At 44.4% G+C, this 16,297-nt stretch overlaps 1 protein-coding gene across 3 annotated transcripts in view; it reads right to left on the bottom strand.

Moving 5' to 3' along the window:
* Positions 1–16,297, bottom strand: part of LOC135295965 (protein LYRIC-like) — a 30,982-nt gene that overhangs the window by 4,373 nt on the left and 10,312 nt on the right. The window contains exons 2-8 of one of the 3 annotated variants that reach the window (XM_064411839.1): positions 15,388–15,447; positions 14,110–14,200; positions 11,706–11,774; positions 9,639–9,857; positions 8,650–8,724; positions 6,982–7,080; positions 482–585 (exon numbers count right to left, since the gene is read on the bottom strand). In XM_064411839.1, coding sequence (XP_064267909.1) covers positions 482–585; positions 6,982–7,080; positions 8,650–8,724; positions 9,639–9,857; positions 11,706–11,774; positions 14,110–14,200; positions 15,388–15,447 — 717 coding nt within the window. The remainder of the gene's footprint in view (positions 1–481; positions 586–6,981; positions 7,081–8,649; positions 8,725–9,638; positions 9,858–11,705; positions 11,775–14,109; positions 14,201–15,387; positions 15,448–16,297) is intronic. The other 2 variants (XM_064411840.1, XM_064411841.1) reach the window with 2 other exon arrangements.

The following is a 16,297-nucleotide window of genomic DNA, read 5'->3' as shown; positions in this document are numbered from 1 at the left end:
GGCTTCTAGAAAGCATTTAAACAACAAAACTTGTGTTTCTACTTCTCCACCCAAGATACCACTGTATCACTGTCACCAAACCCTCTTATCAGCACGCTTACATAAATATGTCCTGGCTGCCCGAGATGCTGTGAAGGCTGTGTCAGCTCTGGACTCCACACCTCTTTTAAGGTCTGGGTATTTGAGGTCAGCAGCAGTAGGGTGCAAACACCCAAAGTTTGCTGCTCAGGACAGTGATACCAGGGGGATGATGAACTCCCAGAACCAGCCAGCTCCTCCCAGCCCATCTCATGCCTCCTGCAAGTGCTTTCCCCAGCTCCAGCTATCTCAGACAGCTGAGGCAGGGACCATGCCAAGCACTTCCTCCCAGCATGAGAAAACCCCACAACCAAAGAAGCCTGGCTCCAGGGCTGGACTGGAGACCCCAGTGCAGATGAGACTGACCCCAGGTCTCCCTTGGCCATCAACAGCATTGCCTCACCTTCTTCTCATCCCTTGCCTGATGCTCCTCATCTCCAGTCCAGTTTCCCCACTCCTCTGTGGGAGCCTTCCAGTCAGAGTCCAGGTCAATCACTGAAGGGTCACCTATCAGGGCAAGCATACAAATGGGTTATGTTCAAATCCATACTACTTCCCTCACATGAATAGCACAAATGCTGCAAAAATACCTGACGTCTTCTTGCTTGCTCCTGTGATATTTGGATGTTCATGTATGCATGTCTTAAATGTGTTAAAACATTTACAAATTTATTTTTAAAATGTATTAAGACATATACATTGACTGCCAGTTGACAATTAGTGACAGCACTCTTCAGGACAGGAGAAAAATTAAAGAAGGGCAGAAAAGCACATACAAAACCTAAAACCCTTCCAGCCTGCACTTCAAGAAAACAAGCTTTACAAAACTAATAATGTGGCTTGTCAAATATTTCCTTTTAATTTTATGAAGAAGGATTAAGACATATCCAGAAACACTGGCAGACACAGCAGGCTCTTCCATTCACTGCAACACACCGTCCTCTGGGCAATTATTCATATGGAAGAGTAATATTAACAAAGGATTTGTCATTATTGCTCTCGTTGGTGTTCTCTTTCTTACAGAAAATAGAACCAAGTACGTTCTCAACTTCATCTTCCTTTTCTATTTTTTTTTCTTGAATGTAAGCCAGAAAAGCACCATCCCAGCACTGATTTTCAAACCTCCTTAAGATACAACTCTAAATAGGCATGAAATAGGGAACACCTACCCTGCAGCAATTCTGATAATTTCATGGGAACTGGGCAAAAAACTTTTCAAAATCTTTTAGGTTTCTCTATCTTTCAGCATCTGGTACCTTTGAAAATATGGCTGCAAGCCCTCAGCTGCCTCTCCACAAAGCACTGGCAAACTATCCTCAGTCAAGAAGGCAAAACAGACCAGTTTAAATTCTTCACCCAAACTGAATGAGGTGCAAAAAAAGCAGATAAATCAGCATAAGATGTTGAAAGGACTACCTAATTATTTTTTAACAATTTGAATGTAACAGTCTTAAGTCTTATCCTAACAAGAAGAATGACTTTAAAAACACAATATATGTTTGAAAACATATAATAATAACTCTTAGCTGATTACTTCTCTTAAAAAAAAAAAATCCCAAGTGGGATGGAAAAACTTCTACTTGAAGCAGGGCCAAAACCAAAAGCATGCTGGGAATGATAAAAGAAAACTGTTTCCAAAAAGTTGCTCTGACCAGTTTGCTGCCAAATGTTATAAACATGATTATAAACATTGTTCAAGCTTCTCAGTTTAAAATCCATGCCCTCTATATAGACAATGTCTTTCCTTCTTCAAAAGGGAAAGGAACAACTAATTTTGAATGCATTCCCCCATAAAATTCCATTCCAAAACAGAATTCAGCCTCCTGAGCTGCAAGGCAGCAGCTCTGCGGATGGATGTTCTCGTGGGTGTGCAAGCAAAACAGACCATAACTCAACACATGGAAAGCCACAACTGTTGTTTTCACCTTTTTAACTTCTGATATCTCAAAAAGTGCATTTATATATATGCTTCTACACATTAAAATAGTTTTGATGGCAAACTGCCTGCAATGGGCTTACGTTACTGCTTCACCCTTGTCCATGTGGGCATGAAACTTTGCCAGACAGTGGTGACTCTGCCTCAACTCAGAATTACTCCTCCCAAAGTATTGTGTCCTAGGGGTGTTTAAAATCAACTCAGACTAAAATTAAGGGCAATATAAGATTCTTTACAATTTGCTGGCTTTGATGGGGAAATCAGATTAAATGTACTTATCCCAAAGCTCTGATTAAATGTACTTATCCCAAAGTTCTGACTTAAAATCTCTTCTGTTGTGTAGCGTATTTCCCTTCAGTGACATCTCCCACAGTGTCTTTAAACTTTGAATACTCTCTAGTATTTTTAAATCTGATTCTACTTGGGTCATCAATTATCTCCTAAGCTAAAACTGATCAGTAATTTCTGTGAACACAAACACTAAAAGGAATGTGCCATGCAGCAGCAGCATGTGCCCCTGCTCCCCATATGGGTTTAGCCCTGACAGAGGTGATATCTCTCTCAGCACCAACACAGACCAACATCTTGGCAATTCTTGCTGTTCATTTTTACAAAAGCAATGCTGTTAAATGTCATTTTCCAGTTAAGTTCTTGCTTGCAACCCACCCCAGTCCTCCAGCAAACTCCACCCAGACAAAGCTGTACTTTTCTGTTGGCAGCAAACATTTGCAGAGTGCATTTCAAGGCCAAGGTGGTTTCTATATACCCCATGCAATGAAAACACTTTTAGATCCTGAAAGACACAACATTGAAGGTGTCTTCAGAAATCAGGGAGGCTGCCAGCACCTCTGCAGGCAGAAAGTCCATCAGGACAGCAGCAGGATCTGGTCAAAAGGGACAGTCAGCAACTTCTATGTGCCTGCTGATAGATAGGGTGGAGTACAGTACTGTACAGGCTGAACCTAATTATCTGGCCTGGAAAATGAAACTGGAAAGTACTGCAGCAAAACTCAGTCTGTGTCACCAAGAAGGGGATTAAAATTTTTCTTATTCAGAGTTGCACATTTGGGTTCTAATCTACCAGCATTTCTCTTGCATGCTGTCACAAAATTTGGGCAGCAGAAACTTAAGGGAGGTTCATCTGGCAGGGCAAACCCCTCAGTAGGCTGCATATTGTCCATGGCACTGAGCTTTTCTGTGGCTGCTGTAGAAAACCCATCCCTTTGCAAAGTGCAGTTTACTTCCCTAACATAGTCCTAACCCAAATCCTTGCCAAGACATCACTTGTAGATTAAGTGTAATACATTCAGTTGAACTGGGTAGATAATTTCCAGTGTAAAGCTTGAAGTTCTGTGTTACAGGTCAATAGCTGGGTGGAAGAATCCCTTATTTGGCACCTTCCTTCAGCATAATTCAGGAGAGGCAAAATATCAAATAAACTTCAGACTGAAACTGAAGACTTCTTTTAGTGGAAAAAAGGCTACTGATTGCCATAAAACAAAAGAATTACAATTGATTGTAACTCTGGAACAGAAGGAAGGTTGGGAGTCAGGAGACACAGGGTCAGGAGACGCGGAACTTTTCTTAAGGTTATGGGGAAAATTTGCTTTGGCAATCAAGAAGGGTTCATTGGGAGGATGCCAAGACACAGATAAAAAGTGACTCTCGTGGTCATGAGCTGTTGCATTTGCAAAGCAGAATGTGGATTTTCTGAGATTGCACTGCGCTGTTGCCAAAGCACAGGTCCGCTACACTTGGAAGCAGATGCATGGGATAAAATTAGTATTGCCTTGCCTTGGAACCAGACACAAGTGCTCTGAAACAGCCCAGCCCGCACTGTGTGGGTTACATGTTTTATAACAGCACAACCAGCCACAGCTTGGGATGCATTCTGTGGGACAGCAAAGCTGAAGTACATAAATGTCACCAAAGGGGCAGTGACAGATGTGTGCCATAGGTACACAAAGGAAGCACATGCAAGTAAAGCTTCCAAGACAGAGGCAGGAGGATCAAGAGCAACTCTGCAGAAGAAGCAAGAAAGGCACCTGGTGAAAGCAGAGCACCTCCTAGGCTCAAAAATGAAGTGAATTATGTCAGGACTGGAAGAGGTTCAGCCCCCTTTGAAATAAACTAATTCTTTGTGACAGGAATTAAAAGTATGCAAACACTAATGATGAGTAAGGAGGAAAGATGATGAGCAAAGCTTCCCACTTTGGGGCCCTCTTCCCTCATGGCAGTCCTGGCCACCTCAGCCTGCTGGTGGGACTGCTGGGACTGCAGCCATCAGTGCTGACCCTCAACTGCAGCTGAAGCCCAACAGGCTTCAACTCCAAGGCACTGAATGCCCCCAGCTAACAAAGGCTTAGATTGCTAAGGACTAATTGTTTGAATATGCAGAGAAAATGACTGATGATAGAATGAAAATTTCAGAATCAGTGAGGTTGGAAGTGGCCTCTGAAGATTGTCTAGTCCCACCTCATGTCTCTCAGAGGGCTCAGCTACAGCAGGTTTCTCAGGAATGCAGCAAAGTTTTTAATATTTTGAAGGGGTGGAAATTCCGCAACCTCTCTGGGCAAACTGTTCTGTTGCCTGACCACTCTCCCCAAAAAAAAGCTTTCACTTATAGATAAGTGGAAATTCACTTCTTACCCATTTGCCTGTTTCCCACTCTCCAGACCATGACCCCATCAGGTGCTCATACACAGGCTGGGCTGGACCTTCTCCAGTATATCCCTGACTGTCTTGTACTGGGGAGCCCAGAAATGGACACAGGACTCCAGATACAACAATAATTGAGAATTAACCACCAGCAAACATGTATCATTAATGAATGTCAACACAGGAGTGTGTTGTTTGGAAACCAGCCTGATTGAGAGTATTTTAAATATTCCAAAAGCGACTGTCCAGTTCCCTTTACCACTAACTCCCTCTCTCCCTCTGTATATATGCTTTCAGTTGTGCTAACACTTAAATCTCAAGCCTTTTGTAAGTGAGGGTGTTGTTATTGCTGGTACTTCACAGAAAGATAACCTGATGTGGAGCAGGGAGGAGGCCAAGGCAGCTCCACGAGCCAGGCCAGAGGCAGGAGTCCAGCATCCAGCTCCTTCAGCTGTACCAGCCCAGCACAGAACAAAGAGACTCATTACATGTACTGCTCTGGATTTGATGAAATGACCCCAGGTCATATTTAGGCTATGAATGGCTTTTTTTTTTAAAGTTCCCAAGCCTGCAAGAGCTAACATGCTGTGTTTAACTGTCTAAGAGCTCATTTTGCTTGCAGCGCCAACCTTAATGCCAACCATTACCTCATCTAAATTCAGGGAATACATGTTCCTGACGCACCCCTCCCCTGCATCAATAGCAAGGCTGATGATTCAAAGGATAAAAAATACCAGGACAAAAAAGCAAGCTGTAAGACAGACTGAATCCTCTAAACACTTCTGCTCTGATGTTTGCAGAAGCAAGCTCCTGAATTTGCTCCAATCATTCTACTCTCAGACAGATATGGAACTCCAAAAGCAGAGCTCTGCTTGGCTTTGCAAGTGCAGATCAAGCCAGAGTGTGCCAAGTCTGACATGTGCTAAATGCAGTGCAAGGGAATGCTGCTGAAGAGCTGCCCACACTGCCTCCCTCCATCCCGCGTGGGCGCCACGGGGCTCCAAAGTTGGAAAGGGCCAAGCACCCTTTGCAGCAACGCAGGGGTAAAGAAACACAGCACCAAGGGAAGGGAAGGCTCAGGGTTGGGGGTTTTATTTTTATTCTCTTTAAAGCAAACTGTGTTATTTATAAAATCACGGCCAAAATGATGCATCTGCTGCAGAGCTTCAGTTACCGCTGGGCAGAGAAGCAAGACAACCACAATCTTTTCTCCTTAATGCATTCCACCCCTCTGGGTTCTCCTGCAGTTAAGCAATCAGAGCAGCTAGAGCACAAAGAGGTTTGCTCAGTTCATCAGCCATCACTCCTGCAAGAGCAAGGAAAGGCCTCCCAACAACAGGGGTATATATAAATACTTCACTCAATCCTGACCAAAAGGTCAAGAGAAAAGTTCATCTAATACCCACACTGTTCATGCCAAATTATTCCAGCCACTCAGGACCCATGCTTGTCTTTCTTTCAAAACTACAAAAATACCCATTACCAATCCTAAAAAGACTGAAATCCTGACTGCCACAATGCACTGGAGCTGTATTCTGCATCTGGGTTCAGGGCATTTCCAAGGAAATTTAAAATTTTGGCAAAGGTACACGGAGCTTGCAAAGCACCCTGTCCTCCCACGTCTCTCCCCAGCCACCCCACTGAGCCCAGGCTGCAGCTGCCTGGAAAAGGCCACTCAGCTCCACCTTCCCACACAACCATGGGAGGGAAACACAATGCTTCAGTTATGAAAACCAAACACAGCTTTGAACTCGTTTCACAAATTCAGTAATCTGAGTTGACTGCTAACACATGGGGCTTTTTGAAACACAGAGCCCATCTTGCTGCCTGTGGCTCAGGAGGTCCCTGACCCGCTCTCTGCAGGGTGTGGGGAGGGATTGCCCTGTGCTTGCCCTGTTCCTGAGCTTATCTGCCCGCAGCTGATAGCAGGGCACTGCTGGAGAGCCTGCAGACAGCCCCCTACAGCTGCTGCTGCTGCCCAGGAGCTCTAGTCACACTTTGCACCAGTCTGTATGCACCAAAACAGACTGTACCTTCTGCATTATTTGTCTTTCTTCTGAGGGAAGACATAAATAAATAAAATGCACTTTCTTGCCCTTCTCAAGGGTTCCACGTGGACAACTGCTGGCCTGACAGCACAGCAGCTCTGGGCACCTGCTCAAAACCAGACCCACATGGGATTTCTCCCTGACCAGCAAATGAGCCACATGGGAAGTGGACCCTGATGTCTGGGGCCTAGGGAATGGACTGAAGAGAGTTCCTGCATTGGTGCACTTGTCTGTCTACAGAAAAAGGGCAAAGAGACATACCCTGCCCCTGCCACGCATCATCTGCTGGGAGGAAAGTCGAGCTGCCATGCCAACAGCATCTGGAAGGACTGTCCTCAGATGATTTACTCTTCACGTTATCTGCACACAGGAAAGCATCTTCATTAAAAAATTAAACAAAAAAAAGCCCAAATCCCAAACCTAAAAGATAATCACATAGGTATATTCACATTATTAAAAGCAATTAACCATGCCTCTGTCTGCTCGCTATGTCACGATGCCTGGACGTTATGTAATTTAAGCCACACATTAATCTATGCTTCTCATCACTGTGGATTTATTAACAAAGGCTGGATGAGGACACTACATGCATAAGTTATTAAAAACAACTCCCTCAGGAGTGGCTACACTAACAACATTCAGAAAAGTAAACTTCTGGCACATCTCTGTTGGGGACCTAAGGAGGGAGCTGTAATTCCTGCAGAACAAAAGCTGCATCCAGAGGATCCAGCTCCAACTCCCACCATCTTCAGTGAGAAGGCTTCTGCTCAAGCTAACAGAAATCTGTAATTACCAAATTAATTGCTCTATGAAAGAGCACAGGTGAGAGAGCTGCTGGAGGAAAAAGTTGCTTTGATGATTACTTTCAGTAACTAAAGCAACCAGTAGGATTCATGCCTCCCTGAATGACTCCCCTCAGCCCTTTCTAAGGCCTGTACATAACAGATTAGGGTATTCTTCATATCTTTCATCAATCAAGGGCTTTTCCTTTCTTCCTTTCACCTAACGAACTCTGAGGTTTATACAGTTGTGAATCAGTTTGGTTTTTTGCTGCATAAATGCAGATGTTAAAAAATATTTCTCCTTGTTGAGTACTAATACATTAGAAACTGCTTGAATCCACTGACAAAGTATTGGAAAACAGATGGTTAAATATGGCATGTGTTGTATTAATTGCCTTATCTGGCTTTAGAAGCTGATTTCATCATTCTGGCTAACATCACACACACGGTCTTGTGCACAGATATCTATATGTATCTATGCTTGTCTTTAGCATCTCTGATAGATTCAGGACCAGACTCTGCATTCATCATCCAGCTAAACTTTCAGTCAAATGTGAGTTTCTGGTGGGCAGGGAATGTATGAACCAGGGGTGTGTGCAGTCAATCAGTGAAGACTGACAGTTGCAAAGATGCAAAGTGGAAGCCAGAAATAAGGCTTAAAACAAAATAAGGAGATGTTCCATCCTTCTCAAGGCCACGCAGGGAGAGGCTCAGGCAGGAAATCCCTCACTGTGCTGGATGAGAAGCTGCTAGCTAGGCAGCCTCTAACACAGCCTTTCCAAGCTGCACATTCACTCTCTCCCTCAGTCTGAAATTCTCCCAATTTGTTGGTTATCAGAGCACAACAGAAACCTTCTGTGTGAGTCAACCTAACAGAAAGAATCTGCAGGGGAGGCAGTATTTTTTTTAATTGATTCCAAGATGACTACATGAGTTTGGAAAGCACTCAACAAAAGGTTCTGGTGTCGCTCCCTAAAACACTGGTGTGCTGGATTGCAGATGCAAGTAAGCTCTGCAAGGCAGAGTGAGTAATGAGATGTGGCTCCAGAGGAGAAGACCCATGTGTGATCAATGAGAGCTGCTTCAGCCAAGCAGCTAGGAAAGTGATAGAAGAATTCAGATAGAAGTACAACGAGAGGCCACTCACCTAAATCCCTGGAGAGATCTGACAATGTTCCAAAGGTCACAGGGCAGGATTTTACATCTGCAATATCCCAGGTTCCTGAATTTAAAATGCAAACAAACAGTAACCCAAAATCTGATGTCATGGTCACAGTTTCCACCTCATGCTCCCAAGCTCATTACAGCCCTTCCATGTTCTCTTTATTCCAAGCCTACATCCACTGCTGTTGCTGGACAAGCATCAGGGAAGGAGAAATCACCTTTATGGACAGAGGGAGTCCAGCCCCATCACCATGTACACCTTCTCACACTTTCAACATGCATGTCACACCATCATGGCACTTCTCTGAAGTTCCTCACTCCTCTGAACCGATGCTCCCTTTATGCACTGCTGGCAAAGTTGTCAACATGTTTTGGAATTTGGCCTTTTGAAAGCATTAGAGTAAAAATGGTAATGTCCTCCCCCATCAACCCTGTACTTTGCAAGAAAAGGACTCTAGCAGAGAGGGCAACTCACATGAGAGCAACCTAAGAACATTTTCTGAATCATCAGAGTACTGGAATCAGAGTACTGGATTACTGCTGCTGAAGGTGAGTCATCATGTGGCCTTAATATACCATTCAGTTCAGCCACCATGCTCAATTAATCACTGAGAATGTAGTCAAAATCAAATGCTTTTGATTTAGGAATACCCTGCCTTTTCCTTTTTTGAAATACACAGATATAACTAGAGCCTAGCTCTGACCATGTGTGAGCATCCTCAGAAGGCAAGGCTTTGGTTGTAAAAGACACAAATAGTACCTGTGAGTAGAAAACAACTTGCACCTAGCAAGGAGTTCCTGCCATAAGGACCCCTCTTTTCACACTGCTGGGACATAAATGACACCTGGCAGGGTCCTGGGGGGGTGGGCAACACTGTGTGTGCAGGATGAATGTCAGTGGGGCTGCACTCTGATGAGGACACAGCAATTTGTGAAGCTTTCCCTTGGCAATTTTGGAATGTCAACACTCACCTACATTGGAGAAAACATCGTCTTCTGACCTGGAGGCTGCCGATTCTTCCCGCAGGGCTCCTGAGCCCCTCAGCACGGGCCCACACTCTGCCTTGGCAAAGAAAGCACCTTTTCCACCACCACCAGTGTCCTCTGTGAGTGGCCACACCGCTCTCTTCTCGTCCCAGTCAAAGGCTGGCTCAACTGCTGAGCTACCCAGAGATGCTCTGCTGGGGTCTGCTTGGGAATAAACATTACCACAGGATCACCATTATTTTTAATTACAAGGAAGAGTTTGTTCAGGAGAGAAAACAGAACAAAGGCTGATCTAAACCCATCGGACTATTTCCAACTGAAACTATTTACAGACATGGTGGCAGTGAAGTGCAGCTCCTGGGATGGGACACTGAAGTGGAAAACAGGAAGGCCAATGTGAGAAGTACAGCACCACAGCAGCCTTGGGCATCCCTCCCTGGAGGGGGGGGGCTCAAGGCCTCCAGAGTCCTGCTGGGGACCCAGAGCAGTAAAGGGAGAGAAAGAGAACACCTAGACCTCCAAGAAAAAAGAAAGCAAGCCTCTTGGATGTTGGTCATTCAAGGCTGCTAGAGAAATCAGTGCAGGCATATGAATATTTTAAAAAATGACAGTTATGTCCAACATTTTTGTTCCAAAGGACTCCTCAAGTGTTTTTCATGACTCCAGCCTCCAGAATAGCAAAGCATTTTCTGGAGCTCTGGTGAGGAGGAGACCACCAACAGCTGACGCCAACTCCACCTTCACACACCTTAATGGTGATGCTGCTGTTTCTCCCCTGCCAGGGAACAGCTGCCAGCACTCAGCAGGGTTAGAGCTTCTTCCTATATCAGATCTCAATACTCTGGAAATGCCCATGCCAGCATGATCACAGGCTCAGCATTCTGCACAGCCCAGGCTGCAGGGCTGCACCAAAGCCTTCTGGTGCTTCAAATGAGACTTGGTGAACTGAGCTCCCTTTCCTGGGTCAGCAAAGCCCTTAACACCTGCATGACCTTAGGGTTAGTTCCTGTGGGGTTCTGCACGTGGAGCTGGCACCACTGATGACAACAGGTCAACTTACATGAAGAAAGACATGTGGACCCATTCACTTTGCTGCAGAGAAAGAGGACACCTCAGCATCTCCAGCCTTTAAAGACCCTTGATAAAGCTAGAGTTAAAAATCTAAACTCTTGATATTTAACTCTATATAATCCAAATGATAGATAAAGTGGTCCCAAGGTGTCTGTATATTTTTCTATTGAAATTTCCTGTTCCCTTACCCTTCAATTTTAATAGAGCATCTGAGAGCACTTTAAGAACCTTATTGCAGACAGTGCACTAACTCACACATATATCCAGCAACATCTCCTAATCCAGCTGTCTCTCCAATATCCAAACTCCTATCTTAGCTTCTAAATTACCTTAATATTATAAACCTAAAGTTTATTTTGATCATTTTATCACAGAAAATGAAAATACTTTCAAATGTCTTAATTCCATTATCTGCTTTCATATAGTGGTTATTATATATAACATGATTAGCAGAAATGTATATAGGCATTAAGTGCACAGCAGACACCCTGAAATCCTCAGAGAAAAAATATGGAGTGAGCACAAAGTGTTGTTTCATTTTATCTCATTAGGATAAGAGTATATTATAGTTCTATTATAGTTCTTTAGTCTGGGCAATCCTGGACTAAAGAACCTGTTTGGAACTGAGAAAATTATTTGTGTTTTTAAATGTCTATCATCAGAAAACTTCTATCAAGCCATGCAAAAGGAGCAAGCCCACGTGACACCAAGCCTTTAGCAAATCTACGATCTACCAGACATCTGCTTTCAAAGCCCTGTGGGTAATGCTGTGTGCTCTGCTGTGTGTTTTAATGAGAGCATGAAGTAAAAGGCAAGCTCCCAAGTAAAAGCTCCCAAAGCTGTTTTTTTCTTAAGTAAATAGCTTCAGTAAGTGCATGGATTCTGCTGCCAAATGATGAATAGAGCAAACAGATGCTGGGCTGTGGGGAGGGGTAACAAGCCCAGCCAGATCAGGTGTGTAAATTGAGCCTGTACATTTACCTTTTTGTTTCAGCCTTTCCTTCCTCAAGTGTCTCTTTTCACGGCTGCTGATCTTGGTCTGCCAAACTCCTGCAACAGAGAGCAAAGTTCATTTTTAAGCTATCAAACAACTTTCTTCATTGCCTTTACTGCTCAGCACCAAGGTAAATAGCCATCTGAAAGCTTCTGATGCTGGCTGTAAAAGAGGCATCAGATCTTGTGCAGCAGGTCTCCTGTGTGCAGCCTTTGCTTCCTCTGCAGAGATGTGTTACATAAGAAATCCCCATCACAGACCTGTCTGTTGTCCTGACTCATGCAACTGCACATATTCTCCTGTCCTGTGTGTCAGCCTGATGTGACACCCATTCCCTTGGGGGAGATGTCACAGCAGAGCTCGGCCACCTTGTGTGTCTGACAGTGGGGAGAAGTTAATGTAAATCTTAATCATTAAATAAAGCTTTGATTTACTGGGTTCCTCTACCCCCAAGACTTGTCCTGCAGTGTGGACAGCCTCTCCCACTCAGCTGGTTTAGACACACATTCATTCACACCCGTGGGGCCACATCCTGTCTCCATCCATGCCCTCCATGACCAAGAAGTCAGAGGAGGTGCTGGCAAAAATGGTTAATGAAGGAAGAAACACAGCCCCTGGAGATGACCAAGACACTTCCTTTCTCTGAAGCATCCCTGAAGAAAACATGAAGCATTCATGTCTGAAAAACACATGACACAATTCAGCTGGCTCATCCATTCAAAAAATTACAGATCCATTTGCAGAAAGCCTCTGCTGTGTCCCCTTCTCCCCCAGCAGCCTCACAGGCCCCAGGAAGGATTCTGGTCCAACAGCAGCGAGGGCTTCTCTTGCTCTCAGCACCACACTAATCACATTGTAATCTTTTAAGCCCACAAAAGCTTAAAATTTGTTGTTTTCAGTGCAACCCTTGGTGGGGGGAGGCAGAGAGGGGCTCATGGAATACAATGTATTTTCCAGTGAAATTCTAGCTGCCTGAGCCTTGCTGGCCTCTGCCGGATTTCTCTGCAGATCTGCTTGAAACAAAGGTCTTGGCTCTGCTCACAGGCGTGCTGCAAGTTGGCTGTGAATTGCCCCAGCACCTTTACCAGCCTCAGTCATGGGCACAACAGTGCTGCTCCATCTGTGTACCAGCATGGCAGAGGCCACAGGATTAGGGCAAGGACCCTGCTGACCACTGGGCCTCTGAGCCCAGAGATCCTTCCTCACCTGCAGATTGTCCTCCCTGTGTACACAGTCAGGACCTGGGGAGTGCGGCAGGAAAGCACATGGCCCATGCCAGAGGCTGAAATGTTGTGGTTTATGGCTTAAAGGACTTATCTTTATGAAGGACTTTTGCCCCTTACAGGAAAAGTGCATCATGAAGCTGCAGCACCAAAGCCCCCCCTGGATGGGCCTCCTGACTGAAACCCCAAACTGTGAGTTAAACCCATAAGGCAACTTGAGATAAGGAGAGTGACACTATTGTTCAGAGCATCTGGAGGAGCACCCACAGCCCAGCCCAGCACCTGCCTCGAGGTGGAGACCACAGCCCCAGGTTTATCAGTGCCAAGCTCACACAGACCCTGCTCCAAACGGGGGAGGAGGAAAGGGTTTGGGTGTGGGGCACAGCCTCTGGCCAGTGAGTGCCATCCTCTGCTGTGCAGACCAGCTCAGCTGTGGGGCCCCTTCACCCCAGGAAAGCCACGTCTAAGGGACTCCCATGTGAGGGACAGCAGAGGGGCTGTCATGGCCCTCAAAGGGTCTCCCAAAGGGGCCCCCAGACCCTGCACCAGGGCACTGCACTGGTGCAAGAGATCCACAGTGCTGCAAGGGACAGTGTCAAACCTGCCCCCCTCAGGGGAGGCACGTGGGCATTCCCACCTGCCCAAATGTATATCAATTCATGGGATTCTATACTTTAAGGCAGAGGACCCTCACCACCAAGATGGAGGGAAACAACAAGGCATCATTGGAACCCATGGAGGGGTGATACATTCCTAATCTTTGTCACTCTCCTGTTCCCCCACATAACTCTTTTTCCATTTTTTTTCTTTCTCTCTTTGCCTCTTTTACTATTAAATAAAATATATCAATTTTTTATATCAACATCTAAGCTCATTTGGTTTGAATCACATTTTTTAGGTATATTGAAATCTTTCAGGGTTCAATCCATTTTATTCAAAGAGAGTTAGTTCTCTTTACTCCTCTGTAATTTAACCAGATCACAACAGCATCTGTCCACATAATACATGTCAGAAGGAGCAGGCGATAGAAATAACTCTCAAACTGACAGCTCTCCCCACTAACACAGAACTCTGGAATAGTGGAGAAGGCCTCCCTTTGGACATATTTCATCCCATGTTATTATTTGGTAATATGCATCAGATAATAGAAGAATCAGATCTTTGTTACCTTCTTCCTCTTGCAGTTTGTCTTTTTCCACAGAAAGCAGATCTTTTGGCACTTCCTTATCTGAGCACTGGGTTTTCCTCTTCTTCTTAGGCTACAGTATAGAGATATAGAACAGAAAGATAAAACAAGTATTTGTGATGCTTCATCCGGAAGAAAAAAAAGAGTCAGGGCAGTAGTTGTGAAATGGAGACAACCCATGATACTCAGGGAGAGTAGGGGGTTGCTGGAGTCTTTTAAGTGTGTGCAAAAGTCTTCCTGAGCAGATTTTATTGTAAATTCCAAACAAATAAGCGCTATTTCTTTGGACCTACAAATCTCATCTTCTAGATTAGAAAGTTCACATTTTAATTCAGGTACCCGCCCTATAGTAAGATTTACATTCATTGTTCCTGAGTTCTAAAGTTCTTTCTCTGAAGGAGGAAAGTCTAAAATATTTACTCCCTTTAAAATCAGGAATGCTATAATCAAGAGTTAGAACCCTGCCAATGCTTAACAAAAAAAACCCAGCCCCACCTTACCCCCCACTTCAAACCATGGGACAGCCTATTTTTAATGAAGGTATCTGGAGTTTGCACTAATCTGAAAAGGCACAGAAGTAGCTGTTTTCATACAACTTGATGAAATTGTGGCGCTAACCCTAAACCATAAATTTTGAATGTTCTAGTTTAAACAGTGGCTCTTGACTTTTCCAAGGTGGGAAACCCCTGCCAGAAAATACAGACCCCCGCCCAGCTCAGGGGCTGCTCCTCACTTAGAATCACAAAGTCACAGAATGGTTTGGAAGGGACCTTAAAGACAATCCAGTTCCAACACCCCTGCCACCTTCCACTGGACCAGGCTGCTCAGAGCCCATCCAGCCTGGCCTGGAACACTTTCAGGGGCAGGGCAGACAACTTCTCTGGGCAACTTGGAACTTGCTGTAAAGCCTTGGAAGTTCTTTAAAGCCTTAGCCTCTTATTCCACACCAGTAGAAGTGCTCAATGCCCAAGGTAAAACCCTTAAACAGACACAAGGAAATGTCCTGTCACAGCTGGAATGGAAATACAGGAGATTCCAGCACCCACTTCTGGGCTTGGATGATGAGACCATCCCTCTTGTGGTGGCAGTGACAAACACTACAGTGTGGCTGTGCCAGAAAATTACATGGTCTTATATTCCTGCATAATCTCTTGAGTGCAGCAAACCAAGGAATAACAAACTACCTTAAAAAAAGAACATTCTTTAAAAACAACTGTCTCTTGAAAGATAATACATAAACTCTAAAACTCTTGCTGGTACCTTGAGGAGCTTTTTCTCTCTGATGTTGACTGATGTGATAAGATGGCCATTCACTGGAACCTAGGAGGTGGACAATAACAAAATGAATTACAGTACAAATACATGTGTGTGTATGTGTAAATACATATAGAAATACATTTATTTCAATACCTTCCTATAATACATATAATAGTCTGAAAGATAAAGCTAAATAACCCCCTGTACAAAAATGAGGGCTAGAATTTGTGGCCTTGTTCCAAGTGGAGTAATTTATTCCAAATTAATTAGTGTATGCTAAGCCTTCATGAATGTAAATCCAGAAACTCTAGAAAGATTTATTCCAAAGCAGACATATTTGTGGTTTATCATAAGATTTGTCTAGGATCAAAGTCGTTTTTCAAATAGGGTAAGCCTGTCTTAAAGAAACAGCATAGACATGAGAGGGCTTATTTTAATATTCTTATTTTTAATTCTTGTTTACCAGTTGGGGTGGACCTTATGTTCCCTCTCAAATCTACCTGAACAACCAAAATAATAGATTTTATCCTACCTAGATCCAGTAAAGTAAACGATAAATGTTTAAGGACTTTTCAAATTATAGTTTGACTAATATCTCAGCTGTCTCAGAATTCCCTGGGAATTGCCAGCCACCAGCTACAGGGATGGGAGGGTGTAAATCTGCAGCTGAGACAGCAAGGGCCACTGCACACTATGCAGAGCCAGCAGCACCCAAGACAAGGCTGAAGCTCCCTCCACGTGTGCCTCTGTTTCCCCCTGACACACAGGGCAGCTCGATGCTGCAGGTATGGAACTTCTCTGACTTCTCTGCATTGCTCTCCCCGTGCAATGCAGCTGCTGTTCAGCACTGCCCAGGCTTCCTTCAGCCCATCAGACCTGTTGGGCTGCCCAGCTGAACCCACATCTCCCAGAA

This window comes from Passer domesticus, chromosome 3, assembly GCF_036417665.1.
Source record: "Passer domesticus isolate bPasDom1 chromosome 3, bPasDom1.hap1, whole genome shotgun sequence".
NCBI classification, from domain to species: domain Eukaryota; kingdom Metazoa; phylum Chordata; class Aves; order Passeriformes; family Passeridae; genus Passer; species Passer domesticus.
Note: the sequence above shows the minus strand (reverse complement) of the source record. Positions and strands in the feature narration are given on the sequence as shown.